The sequence below is a fragment of the Sapajus apella genome, unplaced genomic scaffold, assembly GCF_009761245.1.
Source record: "Sapajus apella isolate SASKATOON/1434 unplaced genomic scaffold, GSC_monkey_1.0 scaffold4, whole genome shotgun sequence".
Taxonomy (NCBI): domain Eukaryota; kingdom Metazoa; phylum Chordata; class Mammalia; order Primates; family Cebidae; genus Sapajus; species Sapajus apella.
The window spans coordinates 33573931-33600942 of record NW_022436944.1 but is presented as its reverse complement, the minus strand read 5'-3'; the positions used below and the strand labels follow the sequence as shown (position 1 = coordinate 33600942).

The window sequence follows — 27012 nt, the reverse complement described above, 5'->3', positions numbered from 1 at the left end:
AAACAAACAAAAACAAATAAATTCAACACCAGACAGATTCTATTTGGAGCCCAGAGTCTGGTTTGAAGGCTACACTTTTAGATATCTGAAGGCCGAAAGAAGCAGACATAATAAACCACTCTTCTGGGTGGTTTAGATTTAGACCTGCTTAAATGTAAGCATAAGATATGAAGTTGAACCAAAATCATTCCAGCTCTGATTTCATAAAGCAGCAGTACTCTACGTTTTTCTCCTGGAAAAAGTAGATCTAATAGAGATCTGTAAATTCTCTGAAGATTTCTCCTACACTGTATGTATTTCAGAAAACTGGACTAATTTTTAAATTAAAAATGCTACTTTTTCTTTGTTAAGTGGAACATCTTTAAATCTTTCTCGGGAAAGATGTTCTATAATGTTTCTTACCTTTTATAAAGGTTTTGAGACACAAAGAGATTAAGAAGGCAATCATGCAGCTTCTGTTTACTTCCCTGCTGCTGAAAAAGCCACGGGAGTTCATCTGCACTTCTCCAAGTCACTCTGTCCTGACTATCAGAAGAGAGGAGACAATATTCAACATCTTCCTACAAACAGACTGCCTCAAAAAGGCTTCAGACAAATGTTGAAAGAAGAAAATTATATTTAATATGTATCTCTGACTCTTTAAGTATAATTTAATACTAAAAAAGTTAGGTCAAAATCTGAGACTTTACCAATCTATGAAAATAAATTCACTGATAGGCAGAACCATCGACCAAACTCTAAAAGTATTTTCCTAAAACTGAACTATTTAAGAAAACTCTCAATGGACCCATATACACACGTATAGATACAAGGACACAAACTATGGGAATAAAATAAAAATAATAAAGTGATCCTACATTGATTTTACTTCTTTAAACGTTTAACATTAAACGTTAAAAGACAAAATCATCTTTTTCTCTTTTGATATTAACAGAATACGCAGAGGATTTAATCTTTTTTGTAATAATTAAATTTTTATACTTTAAGTTGTAAGCTAAGAAAGAGAAATAAGGACACAAAGGAAGAGTATGTCGCAGAAGTTACAGAAAAACAGTAGGAACATTTACAATACCTTAGCTGCAAAGTGAAATAATTGATTAGCTTTTGCCTGTAAGAAGGAGCAACAGTAGGGCCTTCCAGATACTCCAGTCTCACTGTTTCCCAAGCCTAGGGAGAAAAAGAGGAAATACTGAGCTCTGTTTTATGTAAGTCACTGTACATCTAACAAGAGATTTGTAAAAAAGAATTTGTAATTATATCTATTTGATAGCTCTATAATAGAAATGTCACTTAAATGTTTTTAAATTTAGGACATATTTATTTGATAAACTATTATTAGATTAAGAATTCCTGTACCAATATTTACAAGCTCAAAATATAATTCAATTCAAACTTTAGTTAATACATTAAAAATATCACAACTATGGGATGAAAAGTTACTAAAAAAAATAAATTACATTTAAACAATACACAATAAAGAAAGGAAAAAGATAAGGCTGTGAAATTGCAAAGATTTCACATCAACAGATATGATACAGCATACTCAAATGAAAGACTTCATTTGCAATTGTATACATATATAAATCAACCATGGCATTGCAGATGACAGGAATTACATTAGCCAAAACTTCCTAAAGATATACTCCTATGTGCTAAACATCTTTCTAGTACCTCACCAGGATCAAGAACCACCTCAATTAATTCTCTTCACAATCCCTTTGGTAAACTGGCAAAGTCTGTCCAGGGCTTAGAATTTGCCCAAGTTTATATAGGTATTAATCCATGAAAAGGAGGCTGACTGGCTTACAGAGTCTAAACTCCTAATGCATGTGCACATAACAATGTTTTGGTCAAAACAAACTACATATATTATGATGATCCTATAAAATTATAATGAAGCTGCCCTATACAGGCATACTATTTTAAAACTTTTATACCTAATTTTAACCGTACCTTTTCTGTGTTTAGATACACAAACACTGTACAGTAACATGCTGTACAGTTTTACAGCCTAGGAGCAATAGGCCATACCATATAGCCTACATATGTGTTAGGTTGTGCCATCTAGATTTGTGTATGTACACTCCACGATGTTCACACAATGATAAAATCACCTAATGATGTGTTTCTCAGAACATACTCCCATTGTTAAGAATTGCATGACTGTATGGTAATACCAGCATTTCAATGAAATACAGCTGAAAAAAAACATTTTTTCTGTTCAGGAAACAAACTACCTTTAAGAAACTTTTTTTGATCTTTTGTGTCTGAGAGTTTTTAATTTTTAAAATTGTACTGTGGTAAGAACACTTAATATGAGATCTACCTGCTTAATAAATTTTCAAGTGGGTATCACAGTATTGCTAACTACAGGGATAATGTTGTATAGCAGATCTCTATAATTTATTCATCTGGCAGAAACAATCTTGCTACTGCACTCCAGGCTGGGTGACAGAAGAGACCCTGTTAAATAAATAAATAAATAAATGCGTGCCTAAAATAACATTACCTGCAGATGTTGAAACCTGAGCAAGCCACAACCATAAGTCAACAAACGCATTTTGTGTAAACTGTGAATCAGGGAGGTCAAGAAAGTCCAGGACATCTCAGGATAGAGTTCCATCAATTCTGATTCACTCACACCATTGTGACTAACACTGACAAGGCACAGAATCTAGGTAGAAAAACAATTAACAGTAATCATAAAGCACCTCTATAAGTAACTAATAGCCATTAAAATTTCCATAATTCTTTTAAGCCAATTTTTAAACAAAACTTTTAATTCAAATGATTTAATAAATCAAGAAAGAGATTTTTTAAAACTCACTGTCCCAAAGGCATCAATCAAGAATAAGATAGTGTATATATAAAATCTAGCACACCAAAGATAACACGCACGTGGAAAAAAGTGTACTGAAAATTAAAACTGCATAAAATATATTATTACAATTAATGGCAGAATTCCAATTCCAGGAAGACAGTGGAAGAAAATAGTCCGCCTATTACAAACATCTATGAATATCAGACACATTTCTAAAAGAGCCTGGAAAAAAAGAAAGGGAAATCCTCCAACTGCCCAAAATGAATAAGAAATTGAAATTGGAGTGCTGAGGGTTGGAACTACTGTCTATGGGGGCAGCAGAGCTAGAGAACAGCAGCAGCCCCCTAGGAACTTACGGGCTTAGGTTTTCACAGCCACCATGGGATGGAAGGTGAGCCCTTAAGCTGTGTGAGGAAAGGAGTTGGAACTAGATTTCTTGTCAATACCAGGACCTTTGAAGGGCTCTGAAGGACCTTCATCCTCAGTGAAGGGGTGCATGAGAAAAACATTAGCTCACAGACATGGAGAGAATACAAAGAAGCTCGTGGGCTTGGAGTGGGCTGAGAAGTCCAAACCCTGGGAACCACCAAACTGAAAAGTTAACATAAAAATAGATCCAGGTTCAAACTATGAGGTTGCTAGATATACATTTTCAAAAACCAAAACTGAATATATCAACAAAAAACTAAAATGTTATTTTAATTACAAAGCACTTAAATCTAAAAATATAAATGGAAAATTAGACAAGGCAATTGTGAAGAATAATCATAAAAGGAGATTTGCCCAAGTAACTATCCTAAAGCTCACTTTAAAGTTCTAACAACTAAGACAGTGTGATATTGGCAAAGAATAGGCAAAATCAGAACAGGAGAGGCTAGAAACAAACTCACATTTATCTGTGAGCTTGATATTTGTCAGGTGGCACTGCAAATGAGCAGAAGAGATGTATTATTTAGTAAAAAGAACAATTATCCATATGACAGAGGATTAAAAAGTAGATTCCTTCCTCACAAAATAAACAAAAAGATAGTAATGAGACTTAAGGACTTCATACATGAAGAACAAAACTGTAAAACTTTTTGAAGAAAATTATTTGTGTGTGTGTATACACACATGCATATATATATATATATATATGAAATAAAGCTTGGTGTAATGAATGACAATGACACTATAAAGTTGAAAGACAAGAAGAAAACAGGAAAAATACATTGATTTGCAAATTTTATAATAAAGGAGTTGTTTTCAGTATGCAGTTATTGAAAACGCCTACAGATCAATAAGGAAAACGACCCAATTAAAAAATGGGTAAAGACTTGAACGAGCAATTCAGAAAAAAAAGAAAACAAGGATAGTCAATAACATCAAAAGATGACAAATCTCAATGATAATCAGGAAAACACAAATTTCCACAAGCATACTACGGTTATCAACATTCCTGCATATGCCTGAAACACATTTAAGCACAAATTTTAAAAGATTTATTTACCTGAAGTCATACACACACAAAGCAAACTAACATTCCTTCTTATAAGTGTATTACATTTTACCTGCTTCATTAGTTCTTTATCCACATCATTTGCCATGGACTCCTGGATGGAGTGCAGAATAAGCCTATACAATGAAACAGTATCTTGACACTGGAAACATTGATGAAGGATTTTATCTAAATTGCCTGCTCTCCCAGCACTGTCGGAATTGAGAAGAGATATAATTTCTTACAGACTGCCAACATCTGTGAAAATTTTGAGGTAGAGTAAAAGCAATGTGAACTCTATTTTTTGTATTGCAACCAATAACAAATTCAATAAAACATGATACAGGAAAGTGGTAGTGTTACGGGGCTGCTAAAGTCATTGGGTTTATTTTGCTATATATCATTTAATTCAGTGCAATAAACATATGCTGAAACCTACTATTTGTCAAGCAATTACTATGCATTATGGAACATAAAAATGAGTCAGACATGGTTCTTATCATCCAGAAGCATGCCACCTACATACAGGAAGAAGGGAAATGATGATAAGTATTGTTAGTTAGCCATGCAAATTAAATTTGTGTGGAGCCAGAATTTTGAAAACATAAGGCTAAACTAAAGAAAATCATTAAGTAGGAGGGTTTGCTTTAAAATATTACACAATATTTACCAGTTTTAAAAAATAATATGAAGATGTACAGAGAGAAAAAATAAAGGGCTCATGATCCCTTTAAAATAGATACTTTGAATGAACATTATTAAAAGTATGAAAAATGACTCACACTCTTGAATCATGCTCATTGTATCACTGACGTTCACAGAGGACAGATGTGTTATCACAACTAAGTGGAAAGGATGGTGGAAATACCACGGCCAGGCTGCTGGGCACAGTGGCTCACATGCTGTAATCCCAGCACTTTGGGAGGCCAAGCAGGCAGATTGCTTGAGCCCAGGAGTTCAAGACCAGCCTGGTGATCATGGCAAAACCCCACCTCTACTAAAAATACAAAAATTAGCCAGGCATGATGGTGAGCTCCTGCAGTCACAGCTACTCAAGAGGCTGAGGTGGGAGGACCACTTGAGTCTGGGAGGCAGAAGTTACAGTGAGCTGAGATCGAACCACCGTGCTCCAGGCTGGGCAACAGAGAGTGAGACACTGTCTGAAAAACAAAAACTAAGATGAAATATCGTGGGCAATGTAAAGTTTCAGAAGAATTTTTTATTTCAGATTTGGTGCTCAAGATGAGAACGTGGAATTAAGAGACAAGAAGTACTAGATTCGGTGTCTGGAAATACATGTGCTAGAATTGCCACTGATTGCAATGAAAAACAAAAAACGTATTAATTTTTTTTTTAAACCTCAGATTGAGAAAAGACAAAGTAGAGTGATGTTATACTGAAGAAGAAATAAAAGTAGTAAAACATTCTAATAGTTGAGAATAGAGTAGGGTAAAGCTATACCAAGGAAATAAAAGTAGTGACACTCTAATGCTTATCTAAAGGCAGATTACTAATGGATATCTAAAATAGAACTATTTTATAATAAAAAGTTTATCAGGATTTAAAAAAAGAGATAATTAAAAATTCCTACCTACATATCTACATCCTAATATTCAAGGACACTTGAAATAATATTCTAACCCTTAGTTGCTTCCTTCAGTTTCCCAAAGCTAGGGCCCACAAATGAAGGCGAGGGCGGCTTTCTCTTGCACCGTCCAATATGGAACAGGTTAGTGTGAAGAAAATTAGACAATTTTATCAAGTTCCGACAATCATAGGCTACTCAATCTTCACTGATAAGTCATGTTCTCACAAATGTTAGTATCACTATTTAAACGGAATCAGAGTGGCTCAAGAGATTGGTGTAGTTGATCAGTTCTCAATTTTGCAGGGTGAGAAAGGGTCTGCAGCAAGCACAAAACATGCAGATCATGTAAAACAACCACCACTTACCGTGCGATCATTTTGCCGAAAAGGGTGACATAAAGGGCATTGCAGGTTGTAGCAGAACGACAGTGTCGTTCTAGCTGCTTCTCCTGCACCAGTTTACCAAGAAAAACAAAACAGAAATACAAAAACTGGAATTAAGCGGTCTTTACCACCCAGCCATCAACAAATACCCCAGGAGAAATAACACCGTTGCTGCCATCAGTGACATCACACTGTGTAGTGGTGGGTCCCGGGCTGTGGTCAGCCTTCCAACTGCAGACCACAGATGTGGCCAGTAGGAAAATGCTTTTTTGCTTTTAAAATACCTACTTAATATTACATAGTAAAGTAAACCTTAAGATGAAAATCTTTTTATTGCTTCTTCTCTACCTGTCATTAGTCTAAGAGGGAATACATTTACTAAAGTGATTACTAAACTCCAATTTTCCTTATGACAGATCCCCTATACTGAATTTTAAGTCTTATATAAGATGTCTCACAGGAAAGATAAGAGAGAGTAAAAGATTGCATCAAAATTAAAAATACACACCTGCTCTTTACTCAATTTGATGTCTACAGAGTGGCATTCTGCAATTATAATAGATTTTGCATCTTTTGGACTTAAGGGATCGAGATGAAGTGTAGGCCACAACCTTTTATTTAAAGAAAAGAAAAATGAAATTTAATAATACAGCAAGAACTGTAATTACCCACAATTTAAAATCCACCACAAAAATTAATTTTTATACTGCTTTTGTAAAATAAGTAAAACTAATGTCTGTTAATCATATTAAGTAATTAATATAGCTAACTCATTCTAACGTGTATCATTACTTTCAGCAATGAATCACAATAAAGAGTGTTATAAACAGTGTATACATTAGATAATTACATGGTAAAACATTTCTAGTTCTATGTTCCATACTATCAGCAAAACTGGCTTAAGTACCTATGAGCAGTGGCACCAGATGCAATTATTGTCCACAAGTACTTATAAGGCAATTAAAATTTAACTATTACAGCACACATTCTCAATGTGGAAGTGAAAACTACACTTGTGGGAAGTGAAAAAAACTTACTTTTTATGTCTAAAGTACACATAGACACATATATCTATATACATAAACTGATATAAAATATGTGTGTGGTATTAAAATTTCTTGGGGGAGGCAATTACAAACAAACTGTCTACAAAGGCTCCTTATGGAAGCAAAAACAGGTTGAGAAACACTGTTCCATGGGATCCAATTGCTCTATTACTTTTGTTGTTTGCTTTTGAGACGGAGTCTTGCACTGCTGCCCAGGCTGGTACACAGTGGCTCGATCTCAGCTCACTGCAACCTCTGCCTCCCAGGTTCAAGTGATTCTCCTGCCTCAGCCTCCCAAGAAGCTAGGATTACAGGTGCCTGCCACCACACCTGACTAATTTTTTGTATTATTAATAGAGACAGGGTTTCACTGTTGGCCAGGTTGGTCTCGAACTCCTGACCTCATGATCTGCCCGCCTTGGCCTCCCAAACTGCTGGGATTACAGGTGTAAGTCACCGCACAGGGCTGTTTGTTTTTCAAGACAGAGTTTCACTCTTGTGGCCCAGGCTGGAGTACAATGGTGTGATCTCGGCTCACTGCAACCTCCACCTCCTGGGTTCAAGCGATCCTCCTACCTCAGCCTCCTGAGTAGATGAGATTACAAGCGCCTGCCACCATGCCTGGCTAATTTTTGTATTTTCAGTAGAGACGGGGTTTCACCATGTTGGCCAACTTGGTCTCGAACTCCTGACCTCAGGTGATCCACCCGCCCCAACCTCCCTAAGTGCTGGGATTACAGGCATAAGTCACGGTGCCAGGCCACTCTACTACTTTTTTAAGGGCCATTAAAATAAGCTTGTACTTCAAAATAACAAGTGTCTATTATTCCCAGCCCAGCCCCTTCTCTATTTTCCTCATCTATAAATTCAACTGCCTGTTAGATATTGTTACGTGAAGCTACTCAAGCTAACCATGACTAAACACTAAACTCATCACCTTTTCCCCACAACCTGCCTGTCCTTTGTGTTTCCTATTTCAGTTCATGAAACTACATTAATTAAACTCCAGAATCATACTGGCTCTTTCTTTTTTCCTCACATCCCAGATCTACCTAACCTTTCACCAAAACCTTTTTTTTTTTTTTTTTTTTGGGAAAGGGGGTCCTTTTGTCACCTAGCCTGGAGTGCAGTGGCACAATCTCGGCTCACTGCAACCTCCACCTCCCAGGTTCAAGTGATTCTCCTGCCTCAGCTTCCCGAGTAGCTGGGATTAAAGGCATGTGCCACCATGACCAACTAATTTTTGTATTTTTTGTAGAAATGGGGTTTCACCATGTTGGCCAGGCTGGTCTCAAACTGCCGGCCTCAAGTGATCTGCCTGCCTTGGCCTCCCAAAGTGCTGAGATTATAGGCTCACACCACCGCACCCAATCCTATAGATTGTATTTTTTTCATAAATTCACTGACTTCTCCCCATCCTCACTGCAACTTACATAAAAAGCATGAAAACCATAAATGCATATTAAAAACCTTTCCTTGTTTGTACTTAAAACATTTCATGTAATCTGAAAGAACTAAAGTTGGCATCATACCTCCATGCTGGAGGGCATGTTTCTACATTCACAGAAACAATTACTCTTACATTCACTGGCAGTGGATCTATCAGCCATTTCATGTGTTTTTCAACTTGCTTAAAAATATAAAGACAAAATTCAATCTATTAATCAAAATATTTCAAAACAATAGAAATTCTCATTAAGTTTATCTAATTAAGGACAAAAATCTTATTTTGGGGTGATTTATTTTAGAATTTTAAAAGAACAAGTAGCAAAACATCACCAATTTGAACTCTGGACATGTAAGGAAGTGTGAAGGCCCTAAAAATATGTCAAAACAAACAGAATTTGCTAATTGTGTAAATTCGGTTGGTTTTTCTCAATAAGATATTAGTGTCTGTGGGCTTACAGTATATTTTTAAAATCCATGTTTCCTCCCTAGAAATGAAGCAGAAATGTAAAAAATAACATCATATTTTCTTCTCACAAACATATAATTTATATGCCTGTTCTAGCCATTACTGAATTCTCATCTTTTTCTGAGTGTATCCATAGGTAACAAATGGAAAACGGTACCTGAACTTGATCTATAGAATCAATAATGATGATGATGCTGCCTTGATGACGAGCAGAGAGTTTTTCCAGCCAATGTGGAAATTCTTCCAGAAGCTTAGCAGGATCCAGTGTCAGAGCAGAAACTGACCAAGAGTGCTGCATCAACTACAAGGTAAGAACGTACACAAACTGAAGTCGTTACACTTTATCCGAGCTGGGGGAGATATTTCTATTCCCACTTCTTTATAAACCAAAATCAAGTCACCAAGAGGACCTGATTGTATCGAATATTATTTTTAACCGTATACAAAATCAAAGCAGGTGGATAATATTGAAAACTGGTTTACCAGTAGGTACTTACTAGTCTCAACAATTTCTGAATCTAAATAAAATTCTGTAATTCCAAAAGATGGCATACTCTACCTTTAGAGTTAGTCGTTTAATAATTAAGGAGGACTCTGAGCTGGTTGACATGGGCCTTCCCACAAAATGGGAAAGAATCAGTGTGCTGGGGGAATTCTTCTGTTGTAACTGAATCCTGAAAGACAAAGAAAGAACTTTTATAAAACTGATAAAGCTACCTGACTGTCAATAAAAAAAGAATTCACAATGCAGCAAACATCAAATATTGCCTAACTGAGCAATCAGATGGTCAGTTACTTTTAAATAAATATGGAGATTTCTGTTTTTATTCCACTTTTAAATCATCCTCAATAATCTTTTAAAAAATTGTAGATTCACTTTAATTACAAATTGATGTTAATTAACATAAACCAAAGTACTTTACAAATGAGGGTAAGGTATGAGTAAAATAAGCATTAACTTTTAACTAAAAATTCCTATTAGAGGAAAATTTGTTAGGTACAAAAATATTATTTCCAAACGTAACTTTAAATAAAAGGGTAATAAAAAGGAAACAACTACATATGCTAACTCATCAATGTAAATAATTACGAATGAAAGAAAATATTTTTACTGCTTGTTTTTAAATAACGAAATAATACAGTTTATTAGCTTATATGAAACCTAGTCCATAATTCAAGGAACTAGACTGCATTCATGGTAAAGGTTATCCTTAATTTTAATATTCTGTAGAACGTATTTCACTCTAATCTGTTTTTGTCTTGTTTCAAATATTTAAAATCTTAATGAAACTTTTAAATAAAGCCAGTAATTAAAAATAAAGGCATATTACTCTATAATCCACCTAATAACATGTCACATGTTATATGACACGTTATATCACATATGATCACTTCCTTACATAGCACTCTCATATGTCTTACCTATGATCTATATACATAATCATGAATGCTCATGCTTCCTATTCCTTTCTCATTCTATGTCTTCTCTCTGACATTGAAATTCTACGAATTTCAGGGCATGAACTATTGTTTTACTCCTTTGAGCTTTTTTAATGTTTTATGTAGGCCACACAGGAAAGCAGGCATGCAATACATTTTGTTGAATAGACTCAGTAATTCAAACAATGACAACAACAATTTAATTGCACTGCATCATACCACTTTGATAAAAGAAGAGACTTTCCAGAACCTGGTCCTCCAGACACCAGAAGAGGTGGAATTGGGGCTGGTGCTGCCACTAGATCATTAAGGCGTTGGTAATACTAGAAAAAAAAAAAAGAATTTAAATTGTAAGGAAGCACATGCCTCTGAGACTACTGAAGAGTCAACTTCCGATTATTCTCTGAAAACACTGGAGAAAAGCTTCATGAGAAAATGACATTTACTTTCAGTTGACAGCACTCTCATAATTGCCTATTTTTATGGTGGCAAAAACATGGCTAAACTAGTAAACTAAGAATGGGCTCCAATTTCCTCTACACATAGTATTGCTGTAAATTAATGGGTAAAGGACAACATTTCAGGTCCCTGTGTGGTTTTGCAACACTCAAATGTTTGTAGAATGTTGCAGGGAGCTCACTGTAGCCCCCAAACCACAAAATGTATCGCAGAAGACCTTGAAGGTACTGGTAGGTGACCTAGATCTCATGGTCAGGCAACAAACACCTGTCCTGGGAATCACCTCAGTTTCTGGGGGTTGCTGAGAAAAGGTCCAAATAAGAGCAGTTTTCATCTGGGGACTTGAAGTCTCTCAACCCGCCCAAGAGAATCAGGTTAGCTTAGGCTGCCTGAGATATTTCTGAAACTAAGTGAGTTCTGTGTAAAGTCCAAGAACTCATATTTCCCAAGCTTTCCCCAGAAACTCAAAACTGGTTCAAAGCTGAAAAGGATATACTCATAAACCAAAATATCTTAGTATTTATTAAGGAGTTTCCAAAGTTATCTTGAGAGGTGAGTTTTTCTTAAGTGTACCAACTGTCTAAATGACAGCTGATGAGGAATTTTAAAAAGTATATAGCAAGTAGTTTGCAGCCAGCTTTAGGCCAGCTGTAGAGTAGCACAATTCTCCAGCAACTATAATAAATTACTTGGTATAGTTTTACCATCAATTTTTCTACTTATTTAATTAACAAGCAGAAAATTTATATCTCTAAAGAATATATTCCCCAGGAACTCAAATAATTTGGATAGAAATGATACTCCTGAAGGAGCAAAGAAAGTATTAATTTACTACCTCGTAAGTGCTAACAACTTAGTTCATGGTCCCACAGAAAGTTCATTTCTAGGATCCATGCTTCCTAAGTTAAGACCCCTTGCTATAAAAGAAAAACCACTGGATTTGGAGTCAGGAGAGAACTAGGTTCAACTCCCAGATCTGCAATCTACTCGCTGTGTACTCTTAGGCAAACCATAATTTGAACTTCAGTTTCTTTCTTTATAAAATAACAATAGCAATACTTCTTGTAAAATAACAACTAACATTTGTCCTGTGCAAGGTACTATGTTAAGCACTTTATGTGCATCATCTAGTTTAATCCTTGCAACAACCCTATGAGGTAGGTACTATTAGTTATTCTCATTTTACAGCCAAGAAAGTCAAAGTTTAGAGTGGCCAAGTAACTTGAAGAAATCTAGTTAGTAAATGATGGAACCAGGACATTAACAGTTTAAATTATAAAAGTTGTGTAAAAATACAACTGATAAATTAGCTATTAAAATATTACTTACAATACTAGTTCTTACATGAATTTTTAACTATAAAGTATTAAATTTTTTTTGAACTTGCACATAGATCTCATTGTATACTTCAAGTTCTGATAATTTGTTTAGATATTTAAGGAGGATGTTGGTAAGACTGATAAAGAAGGACTTGTCTGCCTGTTTCATGAACCACTGTGTTTTGTTTTCTAAATGTAATATTTTGATTCAAGAATTGGAAGAAATGACAGGCTTATTATTCTTTTTTCTTTTTTTAAAAAGACAGGGTCTTGCTCTGTTGCCCAGTCTGGAGTGCAGGGGCATGGTCATGGCTAACTACAGGCTTGACCTCCTGTGCTCAACTGATCCTCCCACCTCAGCCTCCCAAGTAGCTGGGATTATAGGTGTATACCACCATGCCTGGTTAACTTTTGTATTTTTTGTAGAGACAAGGTTTCGCTGTGTTGCTCAGGCTGGTTTCAAATTTCTGGGCTTAAAGCAATCTGTGTGCCTCAGCCTCCCAAAGCGTTGGCATTACAGGCATGAGCCACTGCACCTGGCCTCAGCCTTACTATCCTTACCAAGTTTCCTAGCTGTCCTAATCCTGGTCTGGGTGGGTAGCATAATAAATATGTGGTTGATAAATTCTAGTCTGTAACTAAAAATGTTAGCATATTTGAATCTCACATATCTTTCTTAAGACACAAACCTAAGCACATTTCAACATGGATAATCAAGCCATGAAATCAGACAACTAATACAATCATAAACTCTAACTATATTTAGATGAAAATACAATCATAATACAGCCTGTAGGTGGTGGCAGATCTTTGTTGGAATAATACACCAAGCACTTACTTTCTCAAATCCCAACTCATGGGCTGAATTAGAAGCCTGCTGAAAAGTTTCCATTTGCTCTTGTTCATCATGGATGTCCCACAGAACATCACCAAAATCATCTTCTTCTGGACTGGAATCCTCACTGCCCAAATCCTTAGACTCCAGGTCTGTGTTCTCAAAACCCAGTATGTCCTGAACACAAAGAACAACCACACAAAGATGAATGAAGAAAATAAAGATCTTACAGCAGGGGTGAGCAACCAGGCCCAAAGTGGGCTTCACCTACTTTCAGGAGGGCAAGTTCAAACCTACAGCCTTTGTATAATAAACTTATAACTACAATAATAATAATAAGCATAACTACAATAAACTTATAACTATAGAATAAACATGAATTTAAAAACAAAAGAAATAAAAATGTTAAAATAATAGAAACAAATACTTCTTTTTATAAAAAATAAAATTAAAGAAATATTTGAATTCCATGAAATTTGTTTTCTGAAAAATATTATACAACATCTTTGGTTGTATCTGGCTGGTGAATAGTTATAAAGTACCAATTACTAGGAAATATGCTATAATAATTGAATTACTAAGAGACGTAATTTCTGGGTATCAAGTATTTCTACTTTTATATCTAGTCTTTACAGTAAGTTACTAAAAATGTATTCTCCTTTAAGCACTAATGATGGTAAGTACCCTCACTTTCACTTGCTGCCATTCATTCTGCTCAATTAATTTTGTTAATCTTGGTCCCAAAATTCCCAAGATTGTGGAGAAGATCAAGTTTCATAAAGACAATCTTTATACTAGAGAGCACCATACAAAATGCGTTACCAGATGTCGTAACATTACGTTCTGGGGCCCACTCTTTTTCTCTAATAATAAATCTCCATACTTCCTACTTCTCAAATAGGGTCCCTGGTTGCCTAGGGGAGGTGTCAGAAGGTGTGGGCAACCACAGGCTAAACATGATACATCTTCCTACTGTGCCCATTCTGCTTGAGGATGAGGGGAGTAATAAATTACCATTATTACTATTTTATCTCTCTTTTTTTGAGACAAAGTCTCACTCTGTTGCCCACGCTGGAGTGCAGTGGCACGATCTTGGCTCACTGCAACCTCCGCCTCCCGGGTTCAAGTGATTCTCATGCCTGAATCTCCTTAGTAGCTGGGATTACAGGTGCCTGCCACCACGCCCAACTAATTTTTGTATTTTTAGTAGAGATGGGGTTTTACCACCTTGGTCAGGCTGGTCTCAAACTCCCCACCTCAGGTGATCCACCCACCTTGGCCTCCCAAAGTGCTGGGATTAAAGGCATGAGCCACTGTGCCTGGCCTGTTACTATTTTTTTCTAATATATAATTTAAAATTATTTTTTATATTAAACACAAACATAGACATAAATCAGGCAGAATATATAACTCACATAAATTTTTAGGACAGCACATGAAACTTTATAGAGACTTTCAGCTCAAGGCCCCTCCCTGGTCCAGGTTCTCATCCCCCTTTGGAGGCATGCTTTCACCCTCCTCTTCTGTTAGGGATAGCATGGTGGGAAAACCTGAGAAGGACTTTCCTAATATATAAAAATTCAAAGGGTACACCGAGGAGCCTCCCTATTGAATAAAATGAACATTTTCTCTCAAATAGTTTTTAGCTAGCACTTTTGTAATATGTTTTACACTTAGGTACTGAAGCACCAAATAGTCCTGTGAGTCAGATGACAGAGAAAGATATTAATACACGGTCCCAGTAATACCACGAGCATACCACAGGATGGACTCCCAACAGCAACAACAGCGCTTTCCTCAGTTACTGTGTTCAAAAAGACAAGCAAGGGGTTTTCTCTGGAAAATTCAGTTTTATAGAAAGCGATCTTAAAATATTTTAGATGAAATCTTACAGAGAACGCATATTTACCTGTTTAATAATCTTTTCTACACAAATATAAGTTTTATATACTCCTTCTGCAGGAGCTCCTGAGTGATCAATGATCTGGAAAAAAAAGTTTAAGAATAATGAGAAAGACCATAATATCAGAAGGAAGTGGTGGTAAATATTTTCATAGTGCTTCTGTGATAGGAACTATTCTAAATATTTAACATGTATTACGTCACTTATCTTCACAACAACCTTAACAAAGATACTATTATTACCCATTTTATAGAAGAGTAAACTGAGTCAAGTTAAGTAACTTGTCCAGGGTCACACAAGGGATTTAGTGTGAAAAATGGAGCAATAAAACAAGAAGTATACATTTTTTTTCCCTGTCTCCAAATTTTCTCTTATGTATTTCCATACCACTTAATATATTTACCCTTCAAAATGCATCAAAATCTGGCTGGGCACGGTGGCTCATACCTGTAATCCCAGCACTCTGGGAAGCCAAGGTGGATGGATCACAAGGTCAAGAGATTGAGACCATACTGGCCAACATGGTGAAACCTCGTTTCTACTAAAAACACAAAAATTTAGCTGGGCATGATGGCGCATGCCTATAGTCCCAGTTACTAGGGAGGCTGAGGCAGGAGAATTGCTTAAACCTGGGAGGCGGAGGTTACAGTGAGCAGAGTTCACACCACTGCACACCAGCCTGGTGATGGAGTGAGACTTCATCTCAAACCCCACCCCCCCAAAAGAAACAAAAATGTATCAAAATCCAATTTTATGTCAGTAAAGCTATAATTTTACAAAGGACAAAAGCAAAATAGTATTTTACTACGTCTTTCTAGTTTTACTACTCTAACTGAATTTGCTGAAAGAAGAAAGCCCAATCTGTAAGAACATGTATATTGCTATAAATAATTAATATTTGATAACAGAATAAGGCAATTATTTCACAACGCATACCAAGTGAACAAACATGGAGATTTACCCTATATTTACATTTATAATCATGGTAGAGAGATCTTATTTCACTCCTATTTTATAAAATAAACTCACTCTTCCAGCATACTAAATTTTTTAGAGTTATAGAATAAATAGAATAAAAAAGATAAATTAATCTTTTTTTGTGGTGGGATTACAGGCATGAGCCACTGTGCCCAGCCTACTACTATTTTTTTCTAATATATAATCTAAAATTGTTTTTTTATATTAAACACAAACATAGACATAATATCAGGCAGAATATATAACTCACAAAAATTTGTACTTTAAATTTATTTATATTTAAATAAATTAAATTTTATTTAATTAAAACAAAGAATGAAATGGCTCTGGAGATTGTAATAAAAATGCGCTTCCTTTTTGTTTTAGCCTCTTTAGGTTTATATGTCATGCTGGTCTCAAGCTATCTTTTCAATACTAAATGATGGAAAGAAAAATGCTAGTATTTCCACTTGATTTTATTTCCTGGCTGGGCACAGGGAAATGAAATCTCTGTAAAAATCCTATAGTTGTTTTCCATTGTATTATTCACATTAACTACAGACATTTACCAAGTTACCTCCATGTACAGTAATAAAAAGGCTCTAATGTCTATTCTAAAAGTTATCCCAACATGCGTCTAGGAATGATCAAATTTCTCTCACCCCATCATCAGCTTTTTGCTTTCCCCAATGCTCTCAGGAAAGGTCACTATGAAAAGTCTCCTCCTGCAGCGTGGGCAACATAAGACCCCATCTCTACAAAAATTTTAACAAAGTAGCCAGGGTATGCCTGTAGTCCCAGGTGGGAGGATTCCTTGATCTCTGAGCCCAGGAGTTTGAAGCTGCAATGAGCTATGAACATGCCATCACACTCCAGCCTGTGTGACAGAGTGAGACTCTGTCGCTTAAAAAAAAAAAAGTTTCCTTCTGACACTGATCCTTGGTCAGTGGACAGAACTCTGTGCTTGGGAGAACAGCACAAAATACCTAATCTGATCATTAAGATAATATTTTTGCTAGCCACACATAGTGATTTATTTCTCTTTTTCTTACAACTCACAACCAACCTGTTAAGAAAGTCTATTGGCTCTACTGTCAAAATTTACTCAGAATCCTATCACTTCTTATTATTTCCTCTACCACCACCTTGCTTGGAGCCACCAGCATCTCAGACTCTGCACACTACCCCTGAACGACTGCCTATTTTCAACATGGCAGCCAAAAAGATCATTGTCAGATGAACACGCCAGTCCTCATTCTGTCGCTTACAGTTCTGCAATGGTGCCTCATCTCATTCCAAGTGAAAAGCCAAAGTTCTCAAAATGGCCTCCGAGGTTCTTCACAATCAGTGAGGCCCCCTCACCTCCTACACCCCGCAGTATCTGCTCCAGCCACACTGGTTTCTCTCCCCTCCCCAGACATGCCAAGCTCAGGTCCACCTCAGGGCTTTTGCTCTACCTTTTTCCTCACCTAAGTGTGTTCTTCAAAAATGCCTATGAATTTTACCTTGGCTTTGTTGGTCTTGTTTAGATTAGAAACTTGATCAATCAGTTGCTGGACGGAGTCAGAACTGACTTTTCCATCTTCCAAACGATGACAGATTAATCGTGGTTTTCCTTCCGGGTTTTTCAGAAAAGCTTCTTCACAGTCTTCCAATAAAAGGCTAGATAGGAAATCAGCATTTTGTGTGCTATACTGCATGGTGGCAGCAAGCAGTTAATCAACCTAAGTGCCAATAACGGAGTTTTACTACAGTGACAAGTGGCCAGAAAAGGCCCAACTGCAGAACAAGCGAAGCTTGCCGAAAACCGATGTGTTATGGCTCTCTTCCAGCTTGTTCTTAAAATATAATATGTTCATTAGCCAACAGTGAGGATAAATATAATTATGCATTAAATTATAAAGCACATATAATTTTAATTTTTAAACCTAAAAAAGATCTCAAAAACACTCTTAAACTTGGCTCAAAATAATGGACCAGACTCATGAGACTTTGAAAATAGATGGCAAACAAAATTCCATTTACAAATGTTTAATTTCGAAATTAAACATTTGTAAATGGAATTTTGTTTGCCATCTATTTTCCTTTGCTTTTGGAATACAAGCAAGCAGGATGTCACGCACAGTGAGGTGCACAGGCACCATCCAGGGCAATGGCCAGGTTCCTGCGCTGCTTTTCCAGGGGTTCTCCTTAATGCCTTTAATTTGACCCAACTCCCTTCATGGCAGAATCACAGGAGAAATCTCCTACAATGAAAGATGGGAAGTGAAAATATGGTGAGTCCAGGAGAGGCCTTCAGTCCAGAAAAAGGTTTGAAAACGAGGAATTCTTTGCTCTTGATGGGCCCTCCTTCATTACGTCAGCACCCTTGTTGGGCAGACCAGGCTAAGAATGCTTGAGCCTACATAGGAGAGGTGCTTCTCTGTTTGGATGGCAGCCCCAAAGTTTCCAGAGTTTTCTCTTTCCCAGTCCTTTTAGCCTTTCCTCATCTAATAAATGACCCGAATCCTTATATCCAGTATATACTACAAGAAAGATCTGGGGGCAGGCTGGAGGAGGTTGGGTGACTGGCAAAAACCTTGATTGAGGTGAAAGTAAAAAAAACCCTAAAAAACAACTTTGTTACAGGGAACCAAAATTATATTTTATGAAAACTCTAGAAAAATCCTAGAACAATCTGCTGAGGCCTCTCTCTCTCTCCTTCCCTCCTTTCTTTTTTGCTCTTTTTTTTTCTTTTTGAGACAGGGTCTCACTCTGTTACCCAGCCTGGAGTGCAGTGGTGCAATCACAGCTCACTGCAGCTTCAACCTCCTGGGCTCAACTGATCCTCCCACATCAGCCTCCCGAGTAGCTAGGCCCACAGGCACACACTACGCTCGGCTAATTTTTGCATTTTTTGTAGAGATGGGGTTTCACCATGTTGTTCAGGCTAGTCTTAAATTCCTGGGCTCAAGTGATCCTCTCACCTTGGCCTCCCAAAGTGCTGGGATTATAGGCATGAACCACTGCGTGCAGCCCGCTTTTACTGGGATTTTCTATACAACAAAGGACACTGCAAGCAATCCCCTTTCTAGAAAGCATTAGTTGAGTGCGGGTGTTGAACAATGAGAACACATGGACACAGGGAGGGGAACACTACACACTGGGGTCAGTTGGGGGGAAATAGGGGAGGGATGGTAGGGGGTGGGGAGCTGGGGAGAGATAGCAAGGGGAGAAATGCCAGATGTAGGTGATGGGGAGGAAGGCAGCAAATCACACTGCCATGTGTGTACCTATGCAACAATTTTGCATGTTCTTCACATGTACCCCAAAACCTAAAATGCAATAAAATAAATAAATGGGGAAAAAAAAAGTTGTCTAGAGAAGCAAATTTTGTGGGGGGTGTGTGTGTAGAAGGGAGATACTACATAATTCAGAATTTGCAAATAAAATTACTAGCCCAAAATAAATAAAAAATAAGAAATGTTCTATTGTATATTTTTGTGCCAATCCAATCTATTCAAACCACAGAAGTTTTCTATGTTAAAATCATTCTGACGATTTTCTACAGAAATTTTGAATTTCAGTGTTTCATTTATCAATGCTTTGGGGGAAAAGTCTGCGACCCACTAGAAGATCAAAGAGTGGGTGTTCTGTTCAAGCACATGTTCGTATTTCAAAACCACTCCCTATAATACTGACCCATGAGGCTCAGATAAAGTGACGATCTCTGGGATTTTATTCAAATAATCTGGAGGAAGGGAAGCAGATGGTGCAGATGAAACAAACTAGTCACTAGTTTGTCATTGCTGAGGTTAGATAGCACACCAGGCCAGCTAATATGTTGATAAACTGCATGTTAGGATCCTTTCAGAAAGTAGCCTGAGCAGACAAAAATGCAGGGGAGGAGCTGCTAGAGAAGATGCAGCTTTGTGGGGTGGAGGAGTTACAACAGTGAGGCTGGGGCATAATGAAAAAAAGTTCAATTATAGAATAAACAAGAGCTTCCACTTGCCTAAATTCTATAAGGAAACTCCACAAGCGATCTGGTTAAAAAAAAAGTTAAAGGAAACCAGTAACAGGCCTAACAAGTCCTAAAAGGTGATTTTATTACTCTTTAGGCACAGAAGCCTCCCCAAGAGGGAATTCTCCTCCCTTGAGAAAGACCGATGATACCCTGAGGAAAACCAGTCACAGTCACCCCTCTGTGCTGGTGTGCAAAGGAAGAGACACCTTTTCTTCTACGTAGGTTCAAGCATTCTTAGTGAGTCTGGTCTGCCCAACAAGGGTGCCGATGTAATGAAGGAGAGCCAATCAAGGGGAAGGAATTCCTCATTTTTAAACCTTTATCTGGAATATTCCTACTCAGCCAGCGTCTCCTGGACTCGCCATATTTCAGTTCCTGTCCAACACTGTAGGAGATTTCTCCTGGGATTTTTCTCTTCCCATGAAGGGAGGTGGGTAAAATTAAAGGCATTAAAGAAGAATCCCCTGGAAAGCAGTGCAGGAGCCTGGCCTTTTCCCTCTAATGCACCTTCTCCGGTCAATGACATTGACAGGCACAGGGCCTGTGCACCTCACTAAGTGTGACTTCCTGCCTACTTTCCCTGCCCACAATTAAGCATGTTGTTAGCATAGCTTGCTCCAAATCCAATCATTTCACACCTCAAACCCATAAATTATGAGCTTCATAATTTCTTATATGAGGCCTGAATGGTGTAAGAAGCCAGTAAATAGTATCTTCAAGTAACTCAGTGGGTACCATCTGCACACAGGGGATAATTATTGACCAGGAAAGTGTTTCTCCATGGAGCTTCCAAGCTGCTCAGGAGAGGCTTTTCTAGATTCATCTTTTCGGCAGGATGGGGTTGTCATCAGGGTAGGTGAAGGCACAATCTGAGAAAAACAAAGGCTCCAACAGTCTGTTTGTGGTGTGGAGCCCATCCGCACTGCCATATCTCTTGATAGGCATAAATGAAACAAATAATCAAAATCATAAGCAACTGGAATAAGAAAAGTTTAGGTAACATAAGGCCAAAGCAGATTAAAAAGATTAAATTTAAAAAATTAAAATCCTTATTTCTTTAACAAGAAATTTAAAAACATGTACACTATAAAATTTTACTAAAAGGAGATAAACAGAAATCTACTAAGCAAAAGTAATAAAATATGAAATGAGAGGGGAGGAAAACATTAAGAATAGTTTAAAATTAGAAAAGAAAAATAAATGTTAAAAGTGTAAAAATAATGTATACAATGTTTTATTAAAAAGTAAGGGGCTTCTTTGTTGGTTTTTGAGACAGGGTCATGCTCTGTCACCCAGAAACTTCCCTTCATATAAAGAAAAAAACAAAATGGTTTTACAGATCAAAGATAAGAATTAGAAAAAATAATTTAACAACCAATAACATACGTTACCAAGTAGGACAAACAACTACTCAATTATTAAGTAATAAGACATATCCTTAATAAATATAAAAACAGGGAAAGAAAAGGGAAGAAGTGGATCGCAATGAAACCCAACTGAAGGCAATCAAGTTGAAGAACTCCTTAAGGATATTCTAGAGGAAGGCTCATTGTCCAGGTACTTTCCTGTTCACCTGGCCACTAGGCAAAATCTCAAGAATCAACAATGGGTTATACTGCAGGGAAACTGGTGAAAGTTAAGGCCCTATGTATATCTATACACAGTTAAAGTCAGAGTTGGTCCACAACTGAAAAAGCAAAATGCTTTGGAAGGGTTAAATTTAGACAGTACATCTAGAAAGAAAAATTAACCTCTTATTAAACTTATTCTGTCCTTTATCTCCATATCTAACTGGCAAAAGAAAATCTTTACTCACAGACAAGATTCATTAGCATGATTATATTCACATTACAACAACATTGTTCACTTTACTGGGTCTATTTAAATAGTAAGCGCCTCACAGCATGTAAATTATGATTCAACACCTCTACAAGTGATCAAGTATGTGAACGTCATATGTAACACATAAAGTTCAAATGCCTCTGAGTTTATATCCAAAGAAAGAAAACAATGAAGGTTAATGTTGATTACTGAAATTAAGGGTTATTAACTTTTTCTGTAGAAGGCCAGATAGTAAACAGCTAAGGTTTTGTAGGACATATGGTTTCTGTTGTAACAATTCAGCTTTGCTATTGTAGTATGAAAGCAGCTGTAGAAAATATATGAATGAATGAATGAATGTGGCTGTGTTACAATAAAACCTTATTTACAAAAACAGACTCCTGGCTAGATTTGGCCCTTGGGCTATATTTGCCAAACTCTGATTAAAATAGCTTTAAATTAATAATTCTGATAATATTACCTATGAAACAAGTCTAACAGCATAAAATTTTTAATTATTTTATTTAAGTGGGAAACAGTTGAATTTATTGAATTTCATGGATTGTTTTTCAGTATAAGGATGCAATTAAAATTTATCTTTGAAGTTTGTTTGCCAATCTCAATTCTATTTACAGCTTACTGCTTATAATAAATTACACTTTGTTTCAGCTTACCTTGGTAACGTTAAGTGAATAAATAAAATAACTAAAGAACTTTTCTCGATTTCCCATTTTCTTACAGTGAGATATTGATTTTCAACATCTATTGGAAAATAGACGGCATGGAAAAAGTATCCCATTGTCTCGCACATTCTCTTAAGTTTAGGTGAATAGTCCTAAAAACAAATGAAAACATGTAAAAGCTTCATGTATTTAACTAAAGATCTAGTGAGATTCATACTACTTAAAATAAAAAGCGTGCTTTAAAACAGGTTATACTGGATATCTTTTCATAAAAATTTTAAAAATCACACTTTAAAGAAAATCTTAAAGAGAAAAGGCAAGATTCTCGCAAATAAAAATAATAATAGCTTAGCAACTTGGCCATTTTCTAGCTGAGAAATGACTTGTTTCAGAACAACGGGAGGCAGTATTAGGCTGTTTTGCTTTGTTATTTCTTTCTGTTATTATTACTATGAACAATCTGTTTTATGGTCATAGAGAGTGCAAAATATAGATCCACAGATCTGTATAGTAAAAAAAATCCATCATGATATATCAGAATGCTAAAGCAGAGGGACATAAGTCAAAAACACATAAATCTATAATTAGGTTCGTAAGTAATGATGACTATTATTATGAAAGAAATTAGTAATATCCTCAAAGTGTTCTTGGGAACAACATATTCAATTACTGGATGGAAGCTTTGGGCTTTAAAATATTTTATCTTTTTACTAAAATCGAATAATCTCACAAAGGAAAGCTACATGAATTAGGTAACTAACAACAGGGGAGATGTTAACATAGCAGGTACAGCATGTGACACACAGATTCTATAAAATTCCCTTGGAACACTGGTAGGCAAGCTTTTTATATAAAGGTTCAGATAGCAAATATTTCTACAAAAATAATAATAGCTTAACGACTTGGCTGTTTTAGCAGGGATCTTTGCGGTTTATTTGGTTTCTATCACAATTCACTCTGCCATTGAATTGCTACTGTAGTGCAGCCATGGATGACATGTAAACAAATGAGTGTAGCAATGTTCTAATAAAACTTGATAGACACTAAAATCTGTATTTCACATAATTTTCACATGTCATGAAATATTATTCTCCTTTTGATTTTTTCCTACCATTTAAAAAGTGAAAACCAATCTTATCTCTGGGTCATTTAAAACAGGCAGCAGGCCAGATTTCGCCACAAGGCTATAGTGACCCTGCCTTAGAATAACTCCCAACAACTGCCTTGGAAAATTTAAACCACGGTAAGGAGAAAATTTTATTATCTGAGACAGACTCAAGGATAGAGCTGGCAGAGAAAGTAAAGTAGACACAATCAATAAGAGTCTTAAACATTGTGGAGAAAATACAATGAAATGTTCATAAAACAAGCCTAGGCATCACAATGAAACCCTTTCTCTACAAAAAAATTTTTTTGACTAGCTGTATGTGGTGGTGTGTGCCTATAGTACTAGCTGTTCTAGAGGACTGGGCGGGAGGATTGCTTGAGTTCATGAGTTAGAAGCTACAGTGAGCTATGACTGCACCACTGCCCTCCAGCCTAGGCAACAGAACAAGACACTGTCTCAAAACAGCAAACAAACACACAAACAAGAAAACTCCAGAAAGTTTCAACACCTTAGTTTGACATTTAAAACTAACTAAAAAGAGTTAAGACCTTCTTTTTCTGTACTAGCTTCTGTCTTAGGAAAGTTAATTCCAGAAAGTAAAAATAAATAAATAAACCCTCAATTCACCACCTTTCTTTGCATATAATGCTGAAAAATATTGTCTCTTAAGAGAAGCCCAAGATGCTTCCTGTTACTTTAAGACATATAATCTAGTAGTAAGAAACTATCTGGTTTAGATATAGTAGTATCAGAAACAGAATATAATATTAACTTATATTTTAAATTGGTAGATACAGAATTTATAAATATCCTCACCTTAAGGAAAAGATCCATCTCAGGCTGGGTTTCGTCTGTATAAATGAGGTAACATCTGACAGTGTTACTCCATAGAGAATGTGAAAACAGAGGAGTAACTTGTAATAAACTAGCTACAGCAATATCCCAATCATCTGAAAATAAAATTTCTCAAGTTCATGAAAAAATTACCAAAACACATTAGATCATTCTAAAAAAGTTTGAAAAAGCATAACAGGCATCACAGAATGGAATCTGACCTCACATGTTAATACTGCCATAGCTTCTAGAGTAATATATTTGAAGGCAATTAGTCTTCTAAACTCAAATTCTATCCTAGGACTTGAAGCAATGAATGTCACCAGTGGTCTTCCCTGAGGCACCAGTGGTTCCAGTCAAGTGTCATGAAAAAATTTTACATGAGTTATTCAATTAGTTAAAGTCAGCCTACATTCCCAGGAGGATCTGTAGCTTTACTTTATTATTCTTGAAATGTCCTGAGTCAAAATAAAGCTCAAGAATGGCATAAAATGAAAAGTAGCCTTATGCTAACTATATTTAGTGAGAATAAAAATTTAAAACGTATTTGGATAATTCAAGAAGCACAATTTTAAACATGATTTTCATTTTGCTGATAGAGAAATAATTGTATGGTTTTAAGGAAAAAGAGTAGAACTACTTATAACTTCTTAGGTCTGCACTGATATTGAAATTCTGAACAGATCTTAGAGCTATTCTGGATACTATGTTATATAAAAATAATGCAAATATTATTTTGAGTAAGAATACAGTTTTCCCTCATTATCAATGGAGGATTGGTGCCAGTACCTCCTTTCAAATAGCAAATCCACAGATGCGCAGGTCCCTTATGTGGTGTTTGCATATAAACTAAACACATCCTCCCATATTCTTTAAATCAAGCTTGTCCAATCTGCATCCCATGAGCCTCAGGTGGCCCAGGATGGCTTTGCAGCCCAACGCAATATTATAAGACTTTTTTGCAATTTTTTTTTTGTTAGCTCATCAGCTATCATTAGTATTAGTGTATTTTATGTGCGGCCCAAGACAATTCTCTTTCTTTCAATGTGCCCCAGGGAAGCTAAAAGACTGGATACCCCTGCTTTAATTAAATCATCTCTAGTTATTTATAATACCTAATGTAATGTAAATGCTATGTAAGTAGTTGTTATACTGTATTGTTTCTTATTTCTATTTTTATTGCTGTATGGTTATTTTCACTGTTATTTTTCCAAATATGTTTGATCAGCGGTGGAGTGGATCTGCGGATATAGAGAGACAACTGTACTATATTACCTAATAGGGCTTTTTGATATTTTGCTCCATAACCTGCTCTAATCTTCAGCACCATCAAAGAAGCAGAGGGAAAGATTAAAACCTACTGCTTTTCAGTTAATCTACATTAGATTTGCTGCTCAACCAAAACACTGGATAATTCAGACCAGAACACAGTTACTAGAACCTGGTTGGCCAGGGTGGCGGGAGTACCATCCAATCTCCAAATGACTTATGTAACCTTATCCTTCCTTGTTAGTTATAGTCCTGCTGTATGACAGTTTGTCGATGGAAAGCACTATGAACACAAATTTCATGGTTTGCTAATGGTATTAATAGTTCTAGCGCAAGATTATAAAACACGAACAGTCACTACCACTAGGCAAGTAATTAACAAACAGCATGTGTTACCTCTGTTAACATTTGCAAAGGGTCCTTCCACATCTACAGAACTATGGGCAAACTCAGGGCCTCTGAAGGACTGCTGAAGCTGGATCATGCTTCCTATGGAAGGTTCACTTCCCAAGGCTCCGCCAGTCCAGTATTCACATTGGGTTCCAGCAGCTGTTAACCAAGAGGTTTTTATCTTGTGAAAGCTAACTTATTGAGTGTTCAAAAACTCATCACATATACAAAATAGGATATCTAATTTTAAAAGTATTAAAATATAGTAAATATTCAAACAATGATTTTGAAAATACTTTGTCATCGACTTTTGGCAAAGTTCTAAGGTACTGATAACATAATTCTGGTTATCATCTCAAATTCAAAGAGCAGATTAAAAAGAGAAAGATGAAAAGAAACAAGAATACAATAAAAAGAAATTACAATAAGAGAGCAGTTAAAAACACCTTATAAAAAAATTCCAAAAAAAATTTCTAACTGTACTGCTTAGGTATCAAAATCTGAAGGAAAAAAACATCAAAGGCAGACAGTTATTAGCACACTAGCAATTAATATTCATAATTTATTAGGATATAAACTCTTTGCAGCAGGGAGTACATCCTTCTCAACCTCCTAGAGCAACAAAATTAATGTCTGAATCAATAGCTACTTATGAACATGATGATTTCCTAATAAATTATATTTACCAGAATATTTATATATTCTGGTAAATACAATTATAACTTATAATTCTGGTAAATATAATTATGAATATAATT

At 36.1% G+C, this 27012-nt stretch overlaps 1 protein-coding gene across 4 annotated transcripts in view; it reads right to left on the bottom strand.

Moving 5' to 3' along the window:
- Positions 1 to 27012, bottom strand: part of NPHP3 (nephrocystin 3) — a 41684-nt gene that overhangs the window by 10074 nt on the left and 4598 nt on the right. For 3 of the 4 annotated variants that reach the window (XM_032266441.1, XM_032266459.1, XM_032266469.1), the window contains 16 exons: positions 26261 to 26413; positions 24578 to 24711; positions 22645 to 22805; positions 17649 to 17805; positions 15193 to 15267; positions 13287 to 13460; positions 10890 to 10993; positions 9790 to 9904; positions 9388 to 9531; positions 8848 to 8945; positions 6778 to 6880; positions 6252 to 6334; positions 4372 to 4510; positions 2510 to 2674; positions 1073 to 1167; positions 403 to 525 (listed from right to left, as the gene is read on the bottom strand). In XM_032266441.1, the coding sequence (XP_032122332.1) occupies positions 403 to 525; positions 1073 to 1167; positions 2510 to 2674; positions 4372 to 4510; positions 6252 to 6334; positions 6778 to 6880; positions 8848 to 8945; positions 9388 to 9531; positions 9790 to 9904; positions 10890 to 10993; positions 13287 to 13460; positions 15193 to 15267; positions 17649 to 17805; positions 22645 to 22805; positions 24578 to 24711; positions 26261 to 26413 (2023 nt within the window). The remainder of the gene's footprint in view (positions 1 to 402; positions 526 to 1072; positions 1168 to 2509; positions 2675 to 4371; positions 4511 to 6251; positions 6335 to 6777; positions 6881 to 8847; positions 8946 to 9387; positions 9532 to 9789; positions 9905 to 10889; positions 10994 to 13286; positions 13461 to 15192; positions 15268 to 17648; positions 17806 to 22644; positions 22806 to 24577; positions 24712 to 26260; positions 26414 to 27012) is intronic. The other variant, XM_032266450.1, reaches the window with a different exon arrangement.